Below are 18,881 nucleotides of genomic sequence, written 5' to 3' on the forward strand. Positions count from 1 at the left end.
CCTGCTGCCGCGGGGTCATCTCCTTTTGTCTCGGGCAAGGCAGGCTCGATCTCACCCGTCTGAGGCAGGCTCCTTCCTGTCCGTGTTCAAGAAGGTGCCGCACCCGTTTCCTCGGAGGAAGGATGCCTGGACAGGAACTTGGAGCTCACCAGTCACTTGGCCTGATTTTACTCCTGCCAGAGTCTGGGGTGTGCCCTGGGAGCCCAGCCCCCTCCTCCGCTCCTCTCTGTGGGCCAGAACCTTGCCTGGGTCCCCATGCTTCCTCTTCAGTTTGGGAAGGGGCCAGCCTGACTCTCTGCAGAGGCCACTGCCCAGAACAGAGGGCTCAGGGGACCCTCACTGGGCTCGCAATGAGGTAGGGGTGTCACCCTGCTCTGGCTCCTGCCCCAGGAATGCCAAAGGAAGGGGGGAACTGGGCCATAGGGGCGGCTGCCGGGTGCTGCCCCAGGGTTCAACCCAAGTGTGTGGGGCTGCTCAGAGACTGGTCACCCCCAGGCTCACCCCATGACTGAGCCAGTCTTAGAGGGGGGATCAGACTTGCCTAGGGTCACCCGGCTGAGAGCCCAGGGCTCCTAACAGCTGAGCCAGGACCCGTATCATTTCGTCGCCAGATGGGCTCTTTATGTTCTAGAAGCCCTCCCACTGTCACAGGCCAGAGAACACTGCCCACCCCCTCCCGGAGGGCGTGGCCCAGGAAGGAGTTCAAGGCTCGGTCAGTAGACCCCGCAGCCAGCATGGCGGCGGGCGCTACCCAGGGCCGGGTCTGGCCGCATCTCTTTCCCTCTCTCCCACTTAACTTATGTCACATCTTCCATCTCGGACGCCAGGATTTGCCCTCTGGGCAGCTGCGAGTGGCAGGCCTCTGGGTTTCAAAACAGGCGAATCCCGGCCTTTGTGCGAGGTCGGGGGGCTTCCTGCGGGTCCCTAGCCAGCGCACAGGATAGGCAGGGGATCTGGGCGAGTCCCCGGCCCGGGTGCCTCCCGCCTCGAGTTCTCCCGTGGGGACCAATTGGTGGACCGAGAGGGCGCGGGACGACTCCGCGCAGTCGGTGCCCCCTCCAGGGTCTGTCCTTCCCGAAGGACCGTGCGGAGGCCCCCCAGAGCGACAGGGGCCACCTCCTGAGCTCCTCCTGAGACGCAGGAGAGACGCAGAAACAACGACCGACCATCACTCCACAGGCGAGGTCGCGCGCCCCGGGCGCAGAGCTTCCTCAAAATCTTGGTGCCCCTCGCAGAAGTCGGCGGACCCCGGGCTCCGGCCGCGCCGCAACCCCCGCCCTCTGCAACTTTTGTGAGCGGCAGCCGGGCAGGAAGTGGGGGGGGGTCGGGCGGGGGCGGTGCCAGGCGAGCGCGCCGGCCCCGCCCCCACCCCGCCAGTGGCCGCGCCCCCGCGCCCCCCGCGCCCTGGAGCTGCGGAGCCGCGGAGTCGGAGCCCCGGGCGTGGAGCGCTGAGCGCGAAGGCGGGGCGAACAAAGCGGCGGCGGCGGCGAGGGCGGCCCAGGCCCCGGACGCGCGGAGCAGGCGACCCGCCGGGCCTTTGTCTCGGGCGGGGCAGAAGCTTCGGCGGCCGCGGAGCGCCCCGAGCGCAGAATGCGGCGCCCGGCGGGGCGGATCGCGGGGCGCTGCGGTGGCGGGCTGCGCGGAGGCCGGCCCGGGGCCCGGGGGGACTTGTGTGTGTGAAGCGGGGGTCCGACGCGCTGCCCGGCGGCTGCCCCACGGCCGCACGTGGGCGGGAGCTGCGGCGCGCTAGGAGCCGGAGGAGGAAGAGGAGGGACGCGCGGCGGCGCAGCGGAGACCCGGGGCCGCCCGCGCGAAGCCCCGCCCCGGCCGCCGAGCCCCGCGCGGGCGGGCGGGATGCCCCGCGGCCGCTGCACTTCGGCCGGAGCGCTGCCCTGAGCCGGCCGGCCCAGCGAGCGGCGGGCGCCATGGAGCAGTGGCGGCAGTGCGGCCGCTGGCTCATCGACTGCAAGGTCCTGCCGCCCAACCACCGGGTCGTGTGGCCCTCGGCCGTGGTCTTCGACCTGGCCCAGGCGCTGCGGGACGGCGTCCTCCTGTGCCAGCTGCTGCACAACCTCTCCCCCGGCTCCATCGACCTCAAGGACGTCAACTTCCGGCCGCAGATGTCCCAGGTGAGGGTCCGGGCGCGCCGGGAGGGGCCCTGGTTTGCGGTCCCGGGACCCCGGTCAGAGCGGCGGGCTCGGGGACGTCGGCAGGCGGCGGGACGGTGAGCGGAGCGGCGGCGCGCCCCGGGCCTCGGATCCGGCTCCTCCGAGGGGCGACCCCGGGAGGCACGAAGTTGGCAAAGTGCCCCAAGCCTGGGCTGCGCCTCCGCCGCCTCCGGGCCCTGCCTGGGAGCACCCGCTGCTGGGCCTGCGCCTCCCGGGGTGAGGGGCGCTCGAACCCCGGCGGGGCGCTCACCACTGCCGCCCCCTCTCCCGGGCCTGGGCCCCGGGAAGCAGCGAGTGCCCCCCCCCCCCGCCCCGCCGCCGACCCCAGGATCCCGCCGAGCCGGTGGCCTCGTCAGGTGTAAGGTCCCTGGCTTCGCGCCTGGTGGCTGGACGCCCTGGAAGACAGGGGCTCGGGGCGCGGCGGGAGGGGCCCGGCGGGGCGGGGAGCCGGGAGCCCTGGGCTGGGGGCACCGCCCCCTCGCCGGCCTCAGCCTCCTCCCGAACCCTTTGGGGGGGTGGCAAGCAGCGCCAGTCCCCCAGGGTCGCGCGACTTGGTGGGAACAGGAGCCCCTCATGCTTCCCGGTACCCTCCAGTGTGGCCTTTGTCGCGGCCGACGCGCATGTGGCTGCCGGGCGGGCAGGAAAATGTCTGCTTGGCCGGCGGGCGCTGCCTTTCGTGGCCCCTTAGAGGGAACTTGGCGAAGACTTAAGCAGAGTGGAGGCTGCTGTCCTGCCCCCACCCCGGGTTCCGCGACCCCCACCCCAGCACCTCTGAAGGGGCCCCGGGTGCCCAGCGGGGCCAGGGGCCACCCCAGGTCTGGCCAGCACTGCCCAGGAGCAACCTTCCTGCTCACCCCACAGCCCCTTCTTCTGTGACCCTCTGGCCTTCACAAGCCAGTGACAGCTGAAACGGGCTGGGGGGAGGAGGATGGAGTGAGTCACTGCTTTTCCAGGCTGGACTGCGTGGTCTCTGCCCTTTGGCTGTGACCGCATTTCCAAGGAGATGGGGGCATTCCCCCTCTTCAGGGAGGATGGGGGTGGCCGCTGACCAAGAAGAGTCTTGAGGGGACGGGGGCAGGGGGCCACCCTCCCACTCCACGGGAAGCGGACGGCCCAGGGAGGGAGCCCTGGCCTGCCGTCTGGTCCCCAGGTCCCACTGAAGCCAGAACTATTCTGGGCCCTCTCAGTGCTAAGTAGCCCGAGTTCCCGGGGCCGGGTGCCCTCAGATCCAGTCCTCTCCTCTGCCCTCACCCCCCGGGGGCTGGGACATACTTACCCCATTTTGCAGCTGGGGGAACTGAGGGTGTTGGAGCCGCTGAGGGCAGAGCTGGGGCTTGAGCGGGAGTGTCTGCCTCTGGCTGTGAACTGCAGGGGCTGCCCAGGCTTGCTGGCTCCTGGCTGACTGGTAGAGAGCCTGGGGCCCAGGGCACGGCCGGGAGTGGCTGGGGGCGTTGGCTGGGTCCCGGAGCTGCCCCTCCCAGCTGTGTTTGGCCAGGAAGGGGGAGAGGGCGCGCTGGCTGTGGTAGGTGGCCTGGCTCAGCCCCTGCGCTTCCTGGGGTCCCTGGAGCCATCCTTGGGCCAGCAACGCTGACCCGGCACAGCCTCCTTGAGCCCCCCTGCTCCAGCCCGGATGAAGGAGTGTCGGGGGGCTGGGCAGTAGGGAGACCCGGATGGGCGAGTGTCTGTGTCTTCATGGCCATGTGCTCTTATTGAAACCTGGCACTGTCACTTCCCTGGAGTGACCGCTTTGGGGGCCTCAGTTTCCCAATCTATGTAATGAGGACAGTACTAGTGGCTGCCTCATAGCCAGGTTGTGAGGACTCGGTGAGGGGAGGGTAGAGAACATCCTTAGTGCTGCCCTGGATGAACCTTAGAGATCTTATCTGGGCAGGTGTGGCCCCTGGTGTCTGAGGGCTGGTCTCCCCTGCCTGTCCTCTTACGGAGGGTGGGGCTGGTCACACCCATCTTTGTGTGTCTCTTGCTGGTACAGGGATGGCTGGGTTAAGGCGCATGGCCCCATCTGTGTATTCACGATTAAAGAAACAATTCTCTTGACCATGTATGGCCGTGCAGGGCTGGGGAGAGGAACATGGCGGTCTGTCTGTGTGGCTTTCTTTGCTGTCTGGGGAGCTTCCCTCCAAGGAGGAGGGGAGACGACGTGGTCCTCCTGGTCCGTGGTGGTGGCATCACGAGAAGAATCACGGCTGCCTTTTCTTACCCACCTGCCCTGAGCGAGTCATGATTCTGGGAGGCGTATGTCCCCCCTGTTCCATGAATGAGACAGCTACAGCTCAGAGAGGTGAAGCGACTCACCCCACGTCACACAGGTAGTAAGTGGTAAAACTAACCCCTGGACTGAGGGCTCCCTTCCAGGACCGTGTATTTCAGAAGCCTTCCCTCTGCCATCCCGCTGAGTTTCTGAGGGATGCTCCTGGCCCGCTCCTCAGGGTGTTCACGGTGTGTGTCTGTTTCCATGGGATGGATGGGGTGGGGAGTGCGTGCCTGTTTCCTGGGGGATCTGGACACTTTGCTGGCGAGTGGGCAGGGCCCTTCCATCTTCCTGCTGTCACTCTGTGCCCTCACGTGGACCCGTCCAGCTCAGAGGCCTTGCCTGACATCCCCTCGTTCCAGAATGCCGCCCTGGCTTCTCCTGTGACCGGTGACATCCTGTTTTCCAAGGATCGCGCGTCGAGTGCCCCTCCCGTTTGCTGCGTGGATCTCAGCTGGGTTATTGGCCCCAAGGGCGCATAACAGGCACACACATTTACCGAGCATCTGCTGTGTATAGAGCCAGGTGCTAGGAAGGGTTCACAGGCAGATCCAAGTTGCCCCTTGTCCTGCCCTTCTGGATCTGGTCGGGTGTGCTTTATTTTTTTTTATCCAAAATGCCTGGCAGCCACGTTGGGTTTAATTAAAGTAATTCGGTGCGGCCAGATCTGCTGATCCTAATAGGAGACCGCGTGCGTCTGGGACAGCTTCAGTTACGAGGTCCCGAGGTTGCTGATGCCGGCAGACGGCCCTTGCGTTTGGTCTGCAGTCTGAATCTTTAGGGCACCACCCGCCCGGCCTCCTGCCCCCCCACCCCGGCAGGCCTCCTCTCCGTAGAACAAGGCTGGGAAGCTCGTCTGCAGGGACACGGCAGAGAGAGCTCCCCCATGCCCACACCTCCAGCTTCAAGTCCTTCCCGTCCCTGCCTTGTGCCGACGTTCCAGCCTGCGCCCCCCTCCCCTAAGCCTTTTCCATCAGGGTCCATCGTGTGTCGGGCCCATGCTGGAAGACTACCCCTCCTTTTGTCCTGGTTCTTCCTGTAGGAGCTAGTCTAGTGGCTGCCTCCTCTAGGAAGCCTCCTCTGATTTCACTCTTCTCCCATCCTGAAGCGTTGCGAGCCTGGCCCTTGACCTGCCCCCCACCCGTGAACCGGGTATGTACCTCTAACCCTGCGTTTTGCACACTTTGCTTTAGTAAACAAGCGTCCCTCGGAGCCACGCTCGTAGCTCACTGTCCTGAACCCAGGACGGTGAATCCCTCCCCCTCCGGACTGGTGTGAGCCCTCCCGAGGGGTCTCCGGGTCCCGCCGAGCCGGGCCTCCCTTTGCTGCCGTGTCATTCCGGTCCTTCCTTCGAGGAATAATTGCGAGCCCCTGCGCTGCCAGGCAAGGGCCCAGTCCCTGCTCTGAGATGCTTTCAGGTGAGCAGGACACACAACAGGTTGTTGAGGTGCCTGTGGATGAGGAAGTGGCCTTTAAGTGTCCTGAGAGCTCCCAAGTGCAGGCAGGGGGACGCGGTTCCCGAGGCCAAGGGGTGTGATGCCTGGGCTGCCGGGGAGCAGGGACACGGAGGCCGATTCCAGCGGAAACTAGGACGCCTTTTCTTTTCAAGTCAGTTTTGTTTTTGGTTTTTTTTTAGATTTTATTTATTTATTTATTTATCGGCTGCTCTGAGTCTTCCGTGGCTGTGCGCGGGCTTTCTCTAGTTGTCGAGGGCTGCTCATCGTGGTGGCTTCTCTCGTTACGGAGCACAGGCTCCAGGCACGCGGGCTTCAGTAGTTGTGGCACACGGACTCTAGAGCGCAGGCTCAGTAGTTGCGGCGCACGGGCTTAGTTGCTCCGCAGCATGTGGAATCTTCCCGGACCAGGGATGGAACCCGTGCCCCCTGCACTGGCAGGTGGATTCTTAACCACCGCGCCACCAGGGAAGCCCCAGGTTTCGTTTTAAGTGTGAACTCGAGAGTAAGTTGGTGCCCTGCACCCTCACATGTTTCCTACAGAAGAAGGTCCCCTCTGCAGCCACCTGAACCCGGAAAACAGTGGGGATGGTGCCGCCTTGGAATCCCCTCGAGCTTCAGCGCGCGTCTCCACAAATGCCCATTTCAGCAAATGGTCCACCTGGGGGCTGGGGCGGCCCCTCCGCCTCACCTTGATTTTCCCGACCTGGATGCCTTTGAAGGCGACAGGCCCCTTTTGTTGCAGAATGTCCCTCCCTTTGGGTTCATCTGCCGTTTCCTCGCGTTGGATTCGGGCTTTGCACCCGGAGAGGGTGGAGTGAGCACACCGTTGCCTTCTCCTGGCATCCTGTCTAGCAGGTGGCACGTGGTTTCCAAGCGTCCCCTTGCTGGGGGTGTTGGCTGTAATCGCTTGACGCCGGCGCTGTTTGCCGGACGGCTGCGCCACGAAGGCCCTCCAATCCCCCTTGTAGGTCACGAATATTCTTGAGAAGGTGCTTTGAGACAGTGACAGGATCAGTCCTCCCTCCCTCCCTCCCTCTTCTCTTCCTCTTTTCGTCTACCACTGTGGATTGTGGCTTCCTATCCTATTCCACAGATTCTCATCTGTTACCGTCACTCTCTTTTGATGCTCAGATGGTCTCAGGTCTGACCAGTGGCAACTGCTTCAGGCTGCTTCCGTGTGTCTTTTTGACACGTTCCCATCATTTTGTGAGCTCTGTCTCCTTCCTGGCACAAGATATCTGAGCTCATCTTGTATTTTATTTTGTCCAGCTCCGGAATCAGCCGTTTGTGGAAGGAGCTCCGGGTCCGCAGTGCAGAGGCACATGTAGAAACCAGGATCTGGGTGTAGGTGCACCTGTGCTGGGGTGTCTCAGCCCTGAGACCTGGGCAGTGTGCACCTCTGAGTTAACCCAGGCGTGTGTGTGTGTGTGTGTGTGTGTGTGTCCCCGTCTGTGTGCTGCATGTGTCCACACTTGTACTTCTGTCTGTATCGGTGCTGTCAAGTAGAAAATGTGTGGGTTGCATCTGTCTCTTAAGATTCCTGGTGGTCATATTGAAGAAGTGAAAAGAACTGTGTAATGTTAATTCTAATAATACATTTTATGTAATCCGTGACCAAGGGGGCAGAAATCAGATCTGCGGGGGTGAAGAAATCATATTCTTTTTATGCATCAAGCACAGATGTACCCAGAGAAAAGAACAGTACAGGACAGATATACAGGACATCTGTGGTATTAAAATTTCATGCGGGGAGGGCGATTAAGACAATGCCTGGAAAGGCTCCTTAGGGGGGGTGATACTGACAAGAAGGTTGAGAGACGCTGATTTCCCGAATATTAGCATTTCCCAGCGGCAGGGTTTGTGGCACCCAGTTTGTGCAGCAGGGGGTGGGGTTGGGGGAGGGGAGAGCAGAAGCCGGTGGACCGGGGTCTCGTCTTTAGCGCTGACCTGCTGGCTGGAGGGTCACTGGCAGGGCTGGGTGGGGCAGGGTCCGAGGTTGGGTCTGGAGCTGGCAGGGACGGCCGTCGGGCATCGCCTGCCCAGGTCATGGGTGGGCGCAAGCTGGCGTTGGTGGAATGTGGTTTCTTTGTGCCACGTGTGCTGATGACAGAAACCTGGCTTTGGTGTGGGCTGCCGGGGTGGAACGGCGAAGAATGCTGTGTTGGGTGGGGAGTCCGTCGTGAGGGGCAGCCCTCATCTGTCTGTGGTCTGGGCCCTGGAAATGGGGCGTCTCCGTGCCGGGAATGGGGGCCCTGCTGCGCGTGGGCCCAGGGCCTGACAAGGTGAGGAGGCACAAGGTGACCCCCCCCCCGCCCCGGTGCCTCATCTCAGCCCGTTGCTGCCATGAGGTCCACGTGACCGAGGATGTCGCCTCCCCGGCAGGGCGGTGCCCTCCAGCCCCTGCCTCCTGTCCCCGTGTCCGGGCCACGTCTGTGGCTGCATCTTCCCAGGACAGGGCAGACGCCCTGCAGCCCTACCACTGAGACCCTGCCAGGTGGACCTCCCTCCCGACTGCCCCTTGAATCCAACTGCTTCTCCCCTGGCGCCCAGCCGGCAGCCACCACCCACTCCCAGAGCAGGGGTGGGCAGACGTTATCTGTCGAGGGCCAGGCAGTAGATGTTTCAGGCCCCGTGGGCCAGACGGTCCTGTCGCGGGTACGCACCTCGGCCCTCATTGTGCCGCGCTGATGATCTGTGAACGAGCGAGGGGCTGTGCACCAACATGTATTCGTGAAGAATGACACGTGAATTGCATATATTTCCCACATGTCACGAAATACTGTTCTCTTTCTCCCCAGCCATTTGAAAATGTAAACACCTTTCTTAGCCTGTAGGCTGGGTGGAACCAGGCAGTGGGCCGGTTCGCTGCCGCTTGTCTGCTCAGAGCCCTTCCCGGGGCCTGCGAAGGTGTCCTGGTCCCCGGGGCTCCCCCCTCCCTGTTCCCATCGCGCTTGGCAATCGCGTCTCCGTTTGTATCCAGAGCCCTTGGCATGGGCTCCTGAGACAGGAAGTGGTCCACGGAACAAAGCGTCCTCACCACTTCCCTGGTGCCAGAAAGCGTGCTGAGCCCCGTGGGGTGACCTCCTCTCGGCCCCGGAGCGCGCGAGGCTGAGGCCGTGCTCTCAGCCCGACGAGCTGCCTGAGATGGCAGTGGAGGGGGCCACGCTCGGCCACTCGGCTGCCGTGAGGATCCTGGTGCTGACGTGTCACCGGCCTGGCTGAGCCTCGCTCTCCCTGCCTGGAAAGGGGGTGACGGTGGCCACCTGCGTGGGCCTCCCACCAGGCCCGCGAAGTCTCAGAACACTGCGCCCCCACCCCACGCCCGGCTGGCCGGCTTGCTCCTGCTGGCCGGACCCTGGCCCCGGCTCGCTGCCTGCCTCTTGGGCCAGCTGCCTTCCCCGTCCACCTGGCCTCACCTTGCCTCTGGCGGCCCAGCTGCTGCAGAGCCTCGTGGGATGCCAGGGGGCCCAGGGCTTGCCTCTCCCTCCTTCCCTAGCCCCTAAGCCCCTCCCACTCGGCCCCAGGTAGGGGGAGTGGGGAGGGGAAGGACGGAGGATCCTTGGCCCAGGAGTGGATGGGCCCAGGGTTGATGGACCGCAGCGCTGCCCCTTCCTCTGGGGGTGACCGGGGACTCCTGCCGGAAGGGGTCTCACACGCTCTCTCTGCCGCTTCCTTCCGAGGAGCTCCTGGGCTGGATGGGATGGGACTTGCTGTCCCGTGCGGGGCTGTGCTGGTCCTCAGCAGGTGCGGATGTTTGGATCCCTGGGGGCAGAGACCTCGGAGGGCTTCGTGGAGGAGGTGGCACTTGAGCTGCTGGTGAAAACTGGACGCCTTTAGGTAACTAAAGGTTGGAGATGGGTGGTTGCTGCAGGGATGGGGCTCTGTGGGGGCAGAAGCTGGGGTGGGGGGGTTCCCACTCTGCCCCCCAGGCAGATCGCTGCTGCCTGGCCATGCCCTGTCCTGACAAACTTTGTTCCCTGGCAGCCCAGCCAGGGCGCCTCCCCTGGGCCTGGGGAGACCCTGTGAGGCACTGGGTTGGGCGGCCGTGCCCCCCGTCAATGGAGAGGTGACAGGCTGGCCTGGGGGCGCACATCTACGGGGGCCGAGGCCTCTCGCCAATCCGCCCGGGTCTCTTGGAGCCTGGCGTGCCCTTCGCTTCACTCCTCCCTTCGCCCACAAAGCAGCCTTGGCACGGTCCTCCGTGGGTGAGCAGGCTGGGGGCCACGCAGTGCCTGAGTCCAGACATGGCTGGGCTGGCTGGCTCGGCCTTCCCCTCACCTGCTCCCAGGCGGCTGGGGGAGGGTCGCTCCATCATTTACTCAAAGTCCCATCTGCCTACGGGCCTTGGGCAGAAGAGGCAGAGACCCCTGACATGTGTCTGACCTTCTGGAGGGGAGACAGAATAAGGGATTCGTGAAGCATTAAGATGGAGAGAAAGATGCAGAGAAAGACCACGGGCAGAAGGCTGGTGGCTGGGCTCAGGAAGCCCAGGCAGGCTCCCGAGGAGGGGCCGGAGGGGCCCCTCTGCAGCCTGCTGCCTGCACCCGCTCCCCTCGGGTGCTGTCTCAGCTCTGAGCTGGAATGGGGCGCGTGGCCTGTAAGTGAAGTTCAGCCCCGCGGTGGGGGGCGGGTGCCCGAGGCCGCGGTCTCTGGGGGTTCCTTGTGTGCCCGAGGCCCAGCCACGGGGCCAGGCCAGCTCCGCACCGTCCGGTTGTGAGCAGCTGTGGCTCCCGCTTCAAGTCTGGGCCGCAGAGCGTGGCATCCTTGTCTCCTCCCGCCCCATCCACACACATCCTCCGTCCCATTCCCGATAGCTGTGTGGCGTCCACTCCTCCACCACCGGGGGGTCCTGGGCCACTCATTCTGGCCAAGCCGTCTGGGGGCAGCACCGCCCCGCCCTGGACCCACTTCCCACCTTGCGCCTGGCCTCGTGTGCTGCTGGGCAGTGGGGCGGCCGCCGACGCGTCCCTGGGGTGGAGAGGGGTGCAGCGCTGTACCCTCTCAGACCCAGGTTCAAATCCTGGTCGCCACTTCTGGGCTGTGTGCTGTGCCCCGCCCGTGCCCCGGCCCCTGTTTCCTCTGCTGTGAAAGGGGGTTTCTGACAGCCACCTCCTGGGGGTTGGCTGAAGACAGAGCAGCCAGAGGGGACCCAAAGCTCTCGGCCCAGCATCTGGAGGTGATGTGTGCTCAGAGGGTGTTGCCCGCCCCTCCACACCCTCACCCTGGGCGGCCCGGCCCTTTGAAGCCTGGGGCTCTGCTTCTCCCTGTAGATGCCCCTCCCCTAGCACCTGCCCCTGAGCTTGACCCGGGAGAGAGGTCAGGGTAGGGGCCCTGCAGACCTGCTTCAGTGCCGGATCAGGCGCCAGCACCGCGCGTGTGGGATGAACCGTGTGCCCTGCTCAGCCGGGAGGCTTCGGGCTCGGCCTCGGCCGGGAGGGGCCCCCGGCCCTCTGCTCGCGCCGCGTCCTTGGTCCTCGGAGGCTCCGCGCTCTCCGGGGCCGCTCCGGTCAGCATCCTGGGGCTGCTGTGACTGTTTTGGTTTCTGGACCCAAATGGTAAACAGCAATAACAATGGACGGCTGCAGAGGGGGCAGGGCCGTGCCGTGGGCGCCAGCGGCCGGGATGGGGGAACGGGGGTGGCCCCCAAGCGAGGCTCCCTGCCTTTGGAAGCTTCAGTGTTGCTAGAAACGCACGACATTTCAGTCTTGTGGGGATTGTTTGTCATCTCTGCAGAGTTTATATAAGGATTAAAACACTTATTTTTATTTATTTATTTATTTTGCGGTACGCGGGCCTCTCACTGCTGTGGCCTCTCCCGTTGCGGAGCACAGGCTCTGGACGCGCAGGCTCAGCGGCCATGGCTCACGGGCCCAGCCGCTCCGCGGCATGTGGGATCTTCCTGGACCGGAGCACGAACCCGTGTCCCCTGCATCGGCAGGCGGACTCTCAACCACTGCGCCACCAGGGAAGCCCTAAAACACTTCTTTTTAACACACCTACTGCTCATTCCCCTGAGCCAACTTAAACTCCAGGCTGTAAATGCTGCTGTCGGTTTGTTCTGTTTTGTGCTTTTGGTTTCAAAGGCAGCGTGCGCACATGGTGTCCGGTGAGAGCTGGTCCAGGCAGGCAGGGGGCCCCGGCTGCCGGCCGCCTGGCCTCACATCCCTCCGTGGGCTTGGTAGCCTCTGGGCCTTTCCAGGGATGGGCCCCGCTCCCAAGTCCCCCCCGAGACACCCCCCCCCCCCGAGGTTGTCGTCTGTGTGGAGTGTGGGGCACTTTTCTGTCTTGTGCTGTCAGAGGACTTTCTGAGATGCTGCCCCACTGCCGCCTGCCAAGTTCATCCTCTCTGCTGGGGGCTTCATGGCTGCGGCAGGAGAGGTGTCTCCCGGGATGTGGAGGGCGGCAGGGTGGGGTGCTGGGGGGCCGTCGCCAGGACCGGAGTCACCTGGCAGGTGGGCGGCTTCGGGTTCCGGATGTTCCTCTGCTCCACGTGCCTCACCCCCCCACCCCAGCCCTGCCTCTGCCCGGCCTCTCTCCTAAATGTGCCGTCCACACATTTCCAGCTTTCATCCACACTCGCTTGATGGTCGTATTTGTCTCACAAACGTAGGATGCCGTCAGGGGAGGGGGTGCAGGCACCGTGCTGAGCGCGTGGACGACCCCAGCCCCGCGGTGAGGGCCCAGCGCGGCCCTGTTGGCAGCTGAGGCCCGGAGTCGCTAAGCCACCTGCCGGGGCCACGCAGCTGCGAGAGGCTGGGCCTGGGCTCGCCCCGGCCTTCCTGACCCCAGAGTCCAAGGCCCACGTTTTGCTTTCCTCCCCTCGGGGTTGGCTCTGGTTGGCGGCAGTGTTTCTGCCAGGTTTGGCCTGGTAGGGGAGGCGGGGCTCCGCACCTGGCCTCCGTGCCCCTCCAGGAATGGGGAGGTGCCCACTGGGACAGTGGTCGTGGGTGCAGCGTGGACTGTCCCACCTTTCAGCTGCATGAGGGGTGTCTGGTCCCGGTCCCTGGTGCACGGGGCAGCTGGAGAGGTTTCGTCTGTTCACGCCCTGCCTCCAGGTACCCCTGGGATGGTGGAAGGTTCTGGTCCCTTAAGCTCATGACAGTCACATCCTGAGACCCTCCCTCCCTTGCCCTTAAGCTCCTCTCATCCTTAATCTACCCTCCACCGCAGAGACTGGGCATCTGTGTTTTCCTCCCCGCCTCGCCCAGCTTATCTGGCTCCCGGGACAGGAGAGAGAAACACCCAATAGTCATTTTGGGAGAGACAAGGAACCTTTCAGATCCAAGCTGTTTTCCTCTATACACGACGGGTTACTCACACATACGGATTCTGAGCACCTGAGCACCCATCTGGATGCCAGAGGTCTCTCTCCGCCTGAAGCGGTTTTGTTTTTTTTCACCCTAGGGCTCAAAGGAAGTAGGCGGGAGGCAAGGCGGCGGGGTGTGACCCGGGCCTGCAGATGGACGGGTTCTCTGGCTTCCCCGGGCCTCCTCCCACCTGCCACATTCCCCCTCCCCTCTGGGCCTCTGCGTTCCTAGCTTAGAGGGACCGGACGCCCCCATCTCTTGTGATGTCTGGGCACAGTCTGTGTGGTTAGGGCCAAGGGCTGGAGCCCTGGCTGTGCCACTGACCACTGTGGGCCCTGGAGCTTGACCTTCACGGAGCCTCAGTTTCCTCCTCTGTAGGACTGGGATAAAAATAGTATCTTCCAAAAAAAAAAAAAAAAGTGTCTTCCTCAGCGGGTGATGGACAAACAACATGTGGTCTGTCCAGACAATGGGATGTTATCAGCCATAAAACGGAGCGCAGCACTGACATCCTGCAACGTGGATGAACCTTGAAAACGTTACGCTGAGTGAAATAAGGCGGACCCAAAGGGACAAGCGTTACGCGATTCCATTTCTATGAAATGACCAGGACAGGCAAATCCACGGAGGCAGAAAGCAGGTCGGTGGCTGTCGGGGGGGTGGAGGGAAAAGGGAGGAGCAACTGCTAACGCGTACGGGGTCTGTTAGGGGTGATGGAAAGTTCTGGAACTAGATAGTGGAGGTGGTTGCACAACATGGGGAATGCTAAATTTCATGTTATGTGTACTTTTTTTTTTTTTTTCTCTTATGGTCTGCACCACGCAGCTCATGGGATTTTTAGTTCCCCGACCGGGGATTGAACCCGGGCCGTGGCAGTGAAAGCACTGAGTCCTAACCACTGGACCGCCAGGGAATTCCCTACGCTATGTGCACTTTACTGGAATAAAAAAGTAGTACCGCCCTTGTGAGACTGGGAGAACTGCATGAGGAATTCGAGCAGCTCTGTGGCCTGGGACTGCAGTGGCCCGGACACCTGCCCCTGTGTTCTTCCTCCATAAGGAATATCAAGTCACATTTGATGCCTGCATTGGTGTAAAGGCAAATATACGAATAGTGTATTTAAATATCTAAATATTTCAATATTGTCTTCGATCTAAGACACTTTCACGGGCTCTTAGAAGTGCTGGCCCGCAGCGCCCGGCAGGTGAGTCAGGCCCGCATGGTCTTCTCTGGCCACTCCAGGCAGGACAGGGAAGTGAGAGCCTGGACTTCGGTGTTTGTCATTGATGTGTTGGGTGACGCTGGGGAACTTGCTTTCCTTCCTCTGTAAACTGGAGGTGCTGATGTTGACAGTTAAGGGTCCTCACCACACTGTTCTGAAAGTTGAACAAGCTCGTGTGAGTGGCAGGCTCTGCCCGATGTCCGGCCCATTTTACGCCCCCCTCCCCTGCCACCCCCCAGTGTAAGGGTCTCAGGCTGGGCCCTGGGGAGCAGACCCCGAGACGGGAGGTGAGCCAGTGAGGCCAGGGAGGGAGGGATGGAGGCCGAGGCCCTCCTCCTCCAGCAGCTTCTTGCCGTGGGCGCTGAGCGCTGGGGGCAAGATGGTCCTCGAGGGGCACGGCCCGAGGGAGGGGAACCCGGGGTTTCTGTCACCGCTCCTGGGTCCCCGGCCGGGCAGCAGCCTCGGGCACAGAGGGCAGTGCTGGGGCAGGCCCTGGAGTGGTGAGCCCTGGGGGACGTTGGCGGGGTGCCTGCAGCTGCTGAAGGAAGGTGGCTCTTCATCCTGGGTGGGAGATGATGACTCCCGTCATCCGGCTCTAGGAAACAGCCCAGGGAGCTTTCATCTGAGTCGCTGTTGGCAGAGGGCCTGGAGATGGACCGGGCCCCTTGTGTGTATGGGCAGTAGCAAGGGCTGGTTTCTTTCTTCTTTTTTTTTTTAAAATAGATTTATGTATTTATTTATTTTTGGCTGCGTTGGGTCTTCGTCGCTGCGTGCGGACTTTCTCTAGTTGCGGCGAGCGGGGGCTACTCTTGGTTGCGCGACGCGGGCTTCTCGTTGTAGTGGCTTCTCCTGCTGCGGAGCACGGGCTCTAGGTGCGCGGGCTTCAGTAGTTGTGGCACACGGGCTCAGCAGCTGTGGCTTGCGGGCTCTAGAGTGCAGGCTCGGTAGTTCTGGCGCACGGGCTTAGTTGCTTCGCGGCATGTGGGATCTTCCCGGACCAGGCCTCGAACCCGTGTCCCCTGCATTGGCAGGCGGATTCTTAACCACTGCGAAGGGCTGGTTTCTGATAACAGTTATGAATGACCTAACAGGCTTTGGAGGAGGAGGCGCTCCGTCACTGCTCGGGGCTCCACGTCAGGTGAGTTGGAGAGCCAGCGCTATGGTGGTGTGGGGCGCTCCCCAGACTAGGCGGAGTCAGGGAACTTTTCTGCAGGAAGTAACCTTTTAGCTGAGCCTTGAACAAGGAGTAGGAGTCAGCCAGGTGGGGGAGGGGAGGGGAGCCGTTCTAGAACAGGTCGACAACTTCCCAGCCCCCGTTCCTGGCTTGCCAATCTCAGGCCGGGCCAGGCCTGGGTCGGCCTCTGGCTCTGAGCCCGTTTCCTCCCTTCTTATTTTCCTCCTGGGTCGCCTGTCCTCTCGTCCTGGCTGCCGTTCCTCTGCAGAAGCCAAGTGGGAACTTGACGCTCACCCCAATGACTGGGGACGTCCTGCGTCGGCCTTGCTCTGCAGGGGGCTCACTGATGTGGGCGCCTTGCTCCGCAGGGGGCTCACTGATGTGGGCGCCGATGGGTTGGGTGAGTCTCACCAGCCATGGGCTGGGACCGTCCCTGGGGCCCCAGGGGATGAGGGGCCCGCTCCTGATGGGACGCCTGGGGCCCTTAACCGATGGCTGGATTGTGTTTCTCTGGGCACATCTTCCTGCTCTGGTGAGCCGAGCCCAGTCAGCTTCTCTGTCTGTAAAATGGAACTGGGGTATTTTCTGCACCGCTGCCCGCTGCTGATGGCCTCGGGGGCTGGTGCACCTGGAGAGTTGGGTCGTAGGCAGGGATGCTCCAGTGACAGTCCCCAGCCGGGGGCGTGGGAGGGAGCCAGGTGCTCGCAGGCACCTGAGGGCCGTTGTTACCTGGTGTATGACTTTGGCAAGTCTCTTGCTGTCTCGGGGTTTCTTGGGGTGACACCGCTTCCTCCTCCACAGGTGGGTTGTGAGGCTGGAGGGAGATGATGCCCGGGGCCTGCCAGCTCCAGACCAGGCGGGGCCCGACCCCCGACAGGTGGTGGCCTCTGTAGCTCTGTTTGCAGAAGGAACTTGTCCTAACCTCCTGTGACCCACGTGCCTTCCACGTGCCTTCCTGGAGGTGATGAGGGAAGACGGGCCCAGGGAACACGGGAGATCTTGGGCCACTGGCTTTGTGCCTGGGTCTCAGTTGGCTCACCTGTAAAATGGGGCCATCATTTCTGCCCCAGGTGCCTCCAAGGGTGGAAGGGAGGAGAGCTCTAGGGCGTCTGGAGGGGAAGCGCAGGATCTGTGCGTGTGGAATCCTCTTGGCGGGAGCCACTGAGCCGGCTGCGTGAGCCTCTGTGTTCTGGTTGACAAGCTCCCTCTTCCAACACTTCTTAAGGAGGGGCGTCCCGGGAGCTGCGACCATCTCCAGGAACCAGCGTGTGGACGCAGCGTCTGCTTCCTGGAGCGACGTGGGTTTTCTGTGGTGTCTGGGAGCAGCTCGGTTTCCCCGAGTTGGCTGATGACGCAGGGTTCCTGGAGCATCCCCGCCCGCCGCCCCCAGCACTGCAGGGACGCTGGAGCACTTGGGGACGACCCGTTCAAGGGTCACATGGGGGCAGTGCGCTTCCTGGTTGTTCCCATGGCCGGAGCTGAGGGGTGGACCGTGGAGGACGCATGCCTTGTCTGGAGTGAATAACCGAGTCAGTAAATCCAGGCTGTAAACCTCACCTCCGCGGCCCGTGTGTGTATGTTTACCGTCTGGCTTATCTCTGCAGTGGACTGTACAGCTGTGCTTCCCGGGAGCACGCGGGCTCATTTCTGGGACCAGGTGCGGGTGTGAACAAAGTCGAGCTGATTCTGGAGTCGGGAGGCCAGGCTTGGTCTGCCGTCGGTGCTGTGCCCTGTCTCCGCCCGTCTGCATCCCTGATACGTCTGGGTGATGCCATCCACCTCCTCTGGGTAGTTTTGGGGCCCGAATCCACTCTCCTTGAAGCGGCTGAGGGCTCTGGGGTTTGGCCCACAGAGCTCTGTCCACCCTGGCTGCCTGGGGGGAGCCCTGGCCACCTCCCGGCCATGGGGTAGGAAACAGGTGGTGCAGGTGGCCGCTGAACAGTGGGTTCTGTTGATGCTGGAGACCTGTGGCTGTGGCTTGGCCACACCCTGGGCCAGCTCTGGGGCCCCCATCCTGCCCCCTCCCTCCTGTCTGGGCCTCCTGCTGGTGGTGGGAAATGGTCAGCCCAGGCAGGAGACCAGAGTGTCATGGACATGTCTCACCCTGCCCAGTGGAGCGGCTCTGGCCCTCAGCCTTTCTCCCGCGTTGCCATCTGGTGACTTGGGGAGGAGCAGGCCAGCACCTGGGCTGCCTCTTGGTGGCGGTGGACCCGGCCGGGACAGTGCCCAGCCCACTCTGATATTCCTCGGGCGTGATGGAGTCACCTGTCCTGCTGCGCCTGCTCCGGGCTGCTCCCAGGGCCACCTGGCGACGCTGAGATGGTCATAATTAGTCACAAGACTGGAGGCAGAGGGCAGCCCCGTGGAGTGGGAGTCGCTGTCACCCATTTGACAGCATTGGAAACCGAGGCTCAGAAAGCAGGGCCTTGTCTGCCTTTACCTGTAGGAGATGGAGACAGCGTTCCCGTGGCCTCCGCGCTCCCGTGGCATCAGCATGTCTCCCGCGGGGCGCCAGCGGGCTCCGGACATGTGGGATTTATATCCGTCTGAACCCTCCCCGCGGTAATTCACGTGCTAGCACCCCCTCTCTTTTCTTAACTCGTGTGTAATAATTTTTTTTTTTCCTCAAAAAGAAGAGGGAAGATAGAATTTTCACACACCACTCCCTCCTCATGCAAATAAACCTTGGGAGAAGTTGGCGTGTCATCTCTTTGGGTGTATTTGTGGTAATTTAGCGGCTTAAGTGAAACATCTGTCAGCCAGCCAGGCTCAGGCCGCGCAGGGCCGTGGATGTGCAAGAGCGCCTGGGAAGTAATTTACCGCAGGAGCAGGGACTCGCCGGCCAGAGCCGCCCGCGTGCAGGCACATGTGGCACCCGAGGCCACGGTGACGGGGTGGGGGGGGGCTGGAGCCTTTGTACCCGGCCCCCGTGGGTCCCTGAGGACAGCAGGAACATCCTTGGTCGTGGCCGGGCCAGGGGCTGGCGGTGGGCCTTGAAGACTGGGAGGTGCTGGGCTTCCCGTTGATGTGCGGGCTTGGCGGTGGCCAGGACTCAGGGAGAGGCTGCCCTGTGTCTGCAGCCCGTCTGTGGGCTTTTAAACCCAGACCATCCTGGCCGTGTTCCCTCCTTCAGGGGAAGAAGGGTGGGCGCCCTGTCGTGGTCAGGAGCGCGGCGGGGCCGGAGCTCAGACCTGCCCCACTGCTGACGTGGCCGTGTGTGCCCTGGACGAGCTTCTTCATCACCCTCCCCGCACCCAGTCTCACTTGGCTTGTCTGTAAAATGG

General features: G+C 62.9%; 1 protein-coding gene across 14 annotated transcripts in view; it reads left to right on the top strand.

Moving 5' to 3' along the window:
• Positions 1-1,925: 1,925 nt before the first annotated feature.
• The window catches only part of VAV2 (vav guanine nucleotide exchange factor 2), a 177,980-nt gene continuing 161,024 nt past the window's right edge, over positions 1,926-18,881 (top strand). For all 14 annotated transcript variants that reach the window (XM_073806767.1, XM_073806768.1, XM_073806770.1 and 11 more), the window contains exon 1: positions 1,926-2,129. In XM_073806767.1, coding sequence (XP_073662868.1) covers positions 1,926-2,129 — 204 coding nt within the window. The remainder of the gene's footprint in view (positions 2,130-18,881) is intronic.

This window comes from Tursiops truncatus, chromosome 6 (assembly GCF_011762595.2).
Source record: "Tursiops truncatus isolate mTurTru1 chromosome 6, mTurTru1.mat.Y, whole genome shotgun sequence".
In the NCBI taxonomy this organism is placed as follows: domain Eukaryota; kingdom Metazoa; phylum Chordata; class Mammalia; order Artiodactyla; family Delphinidae; genus Tursiops; species Tursiops truncatus.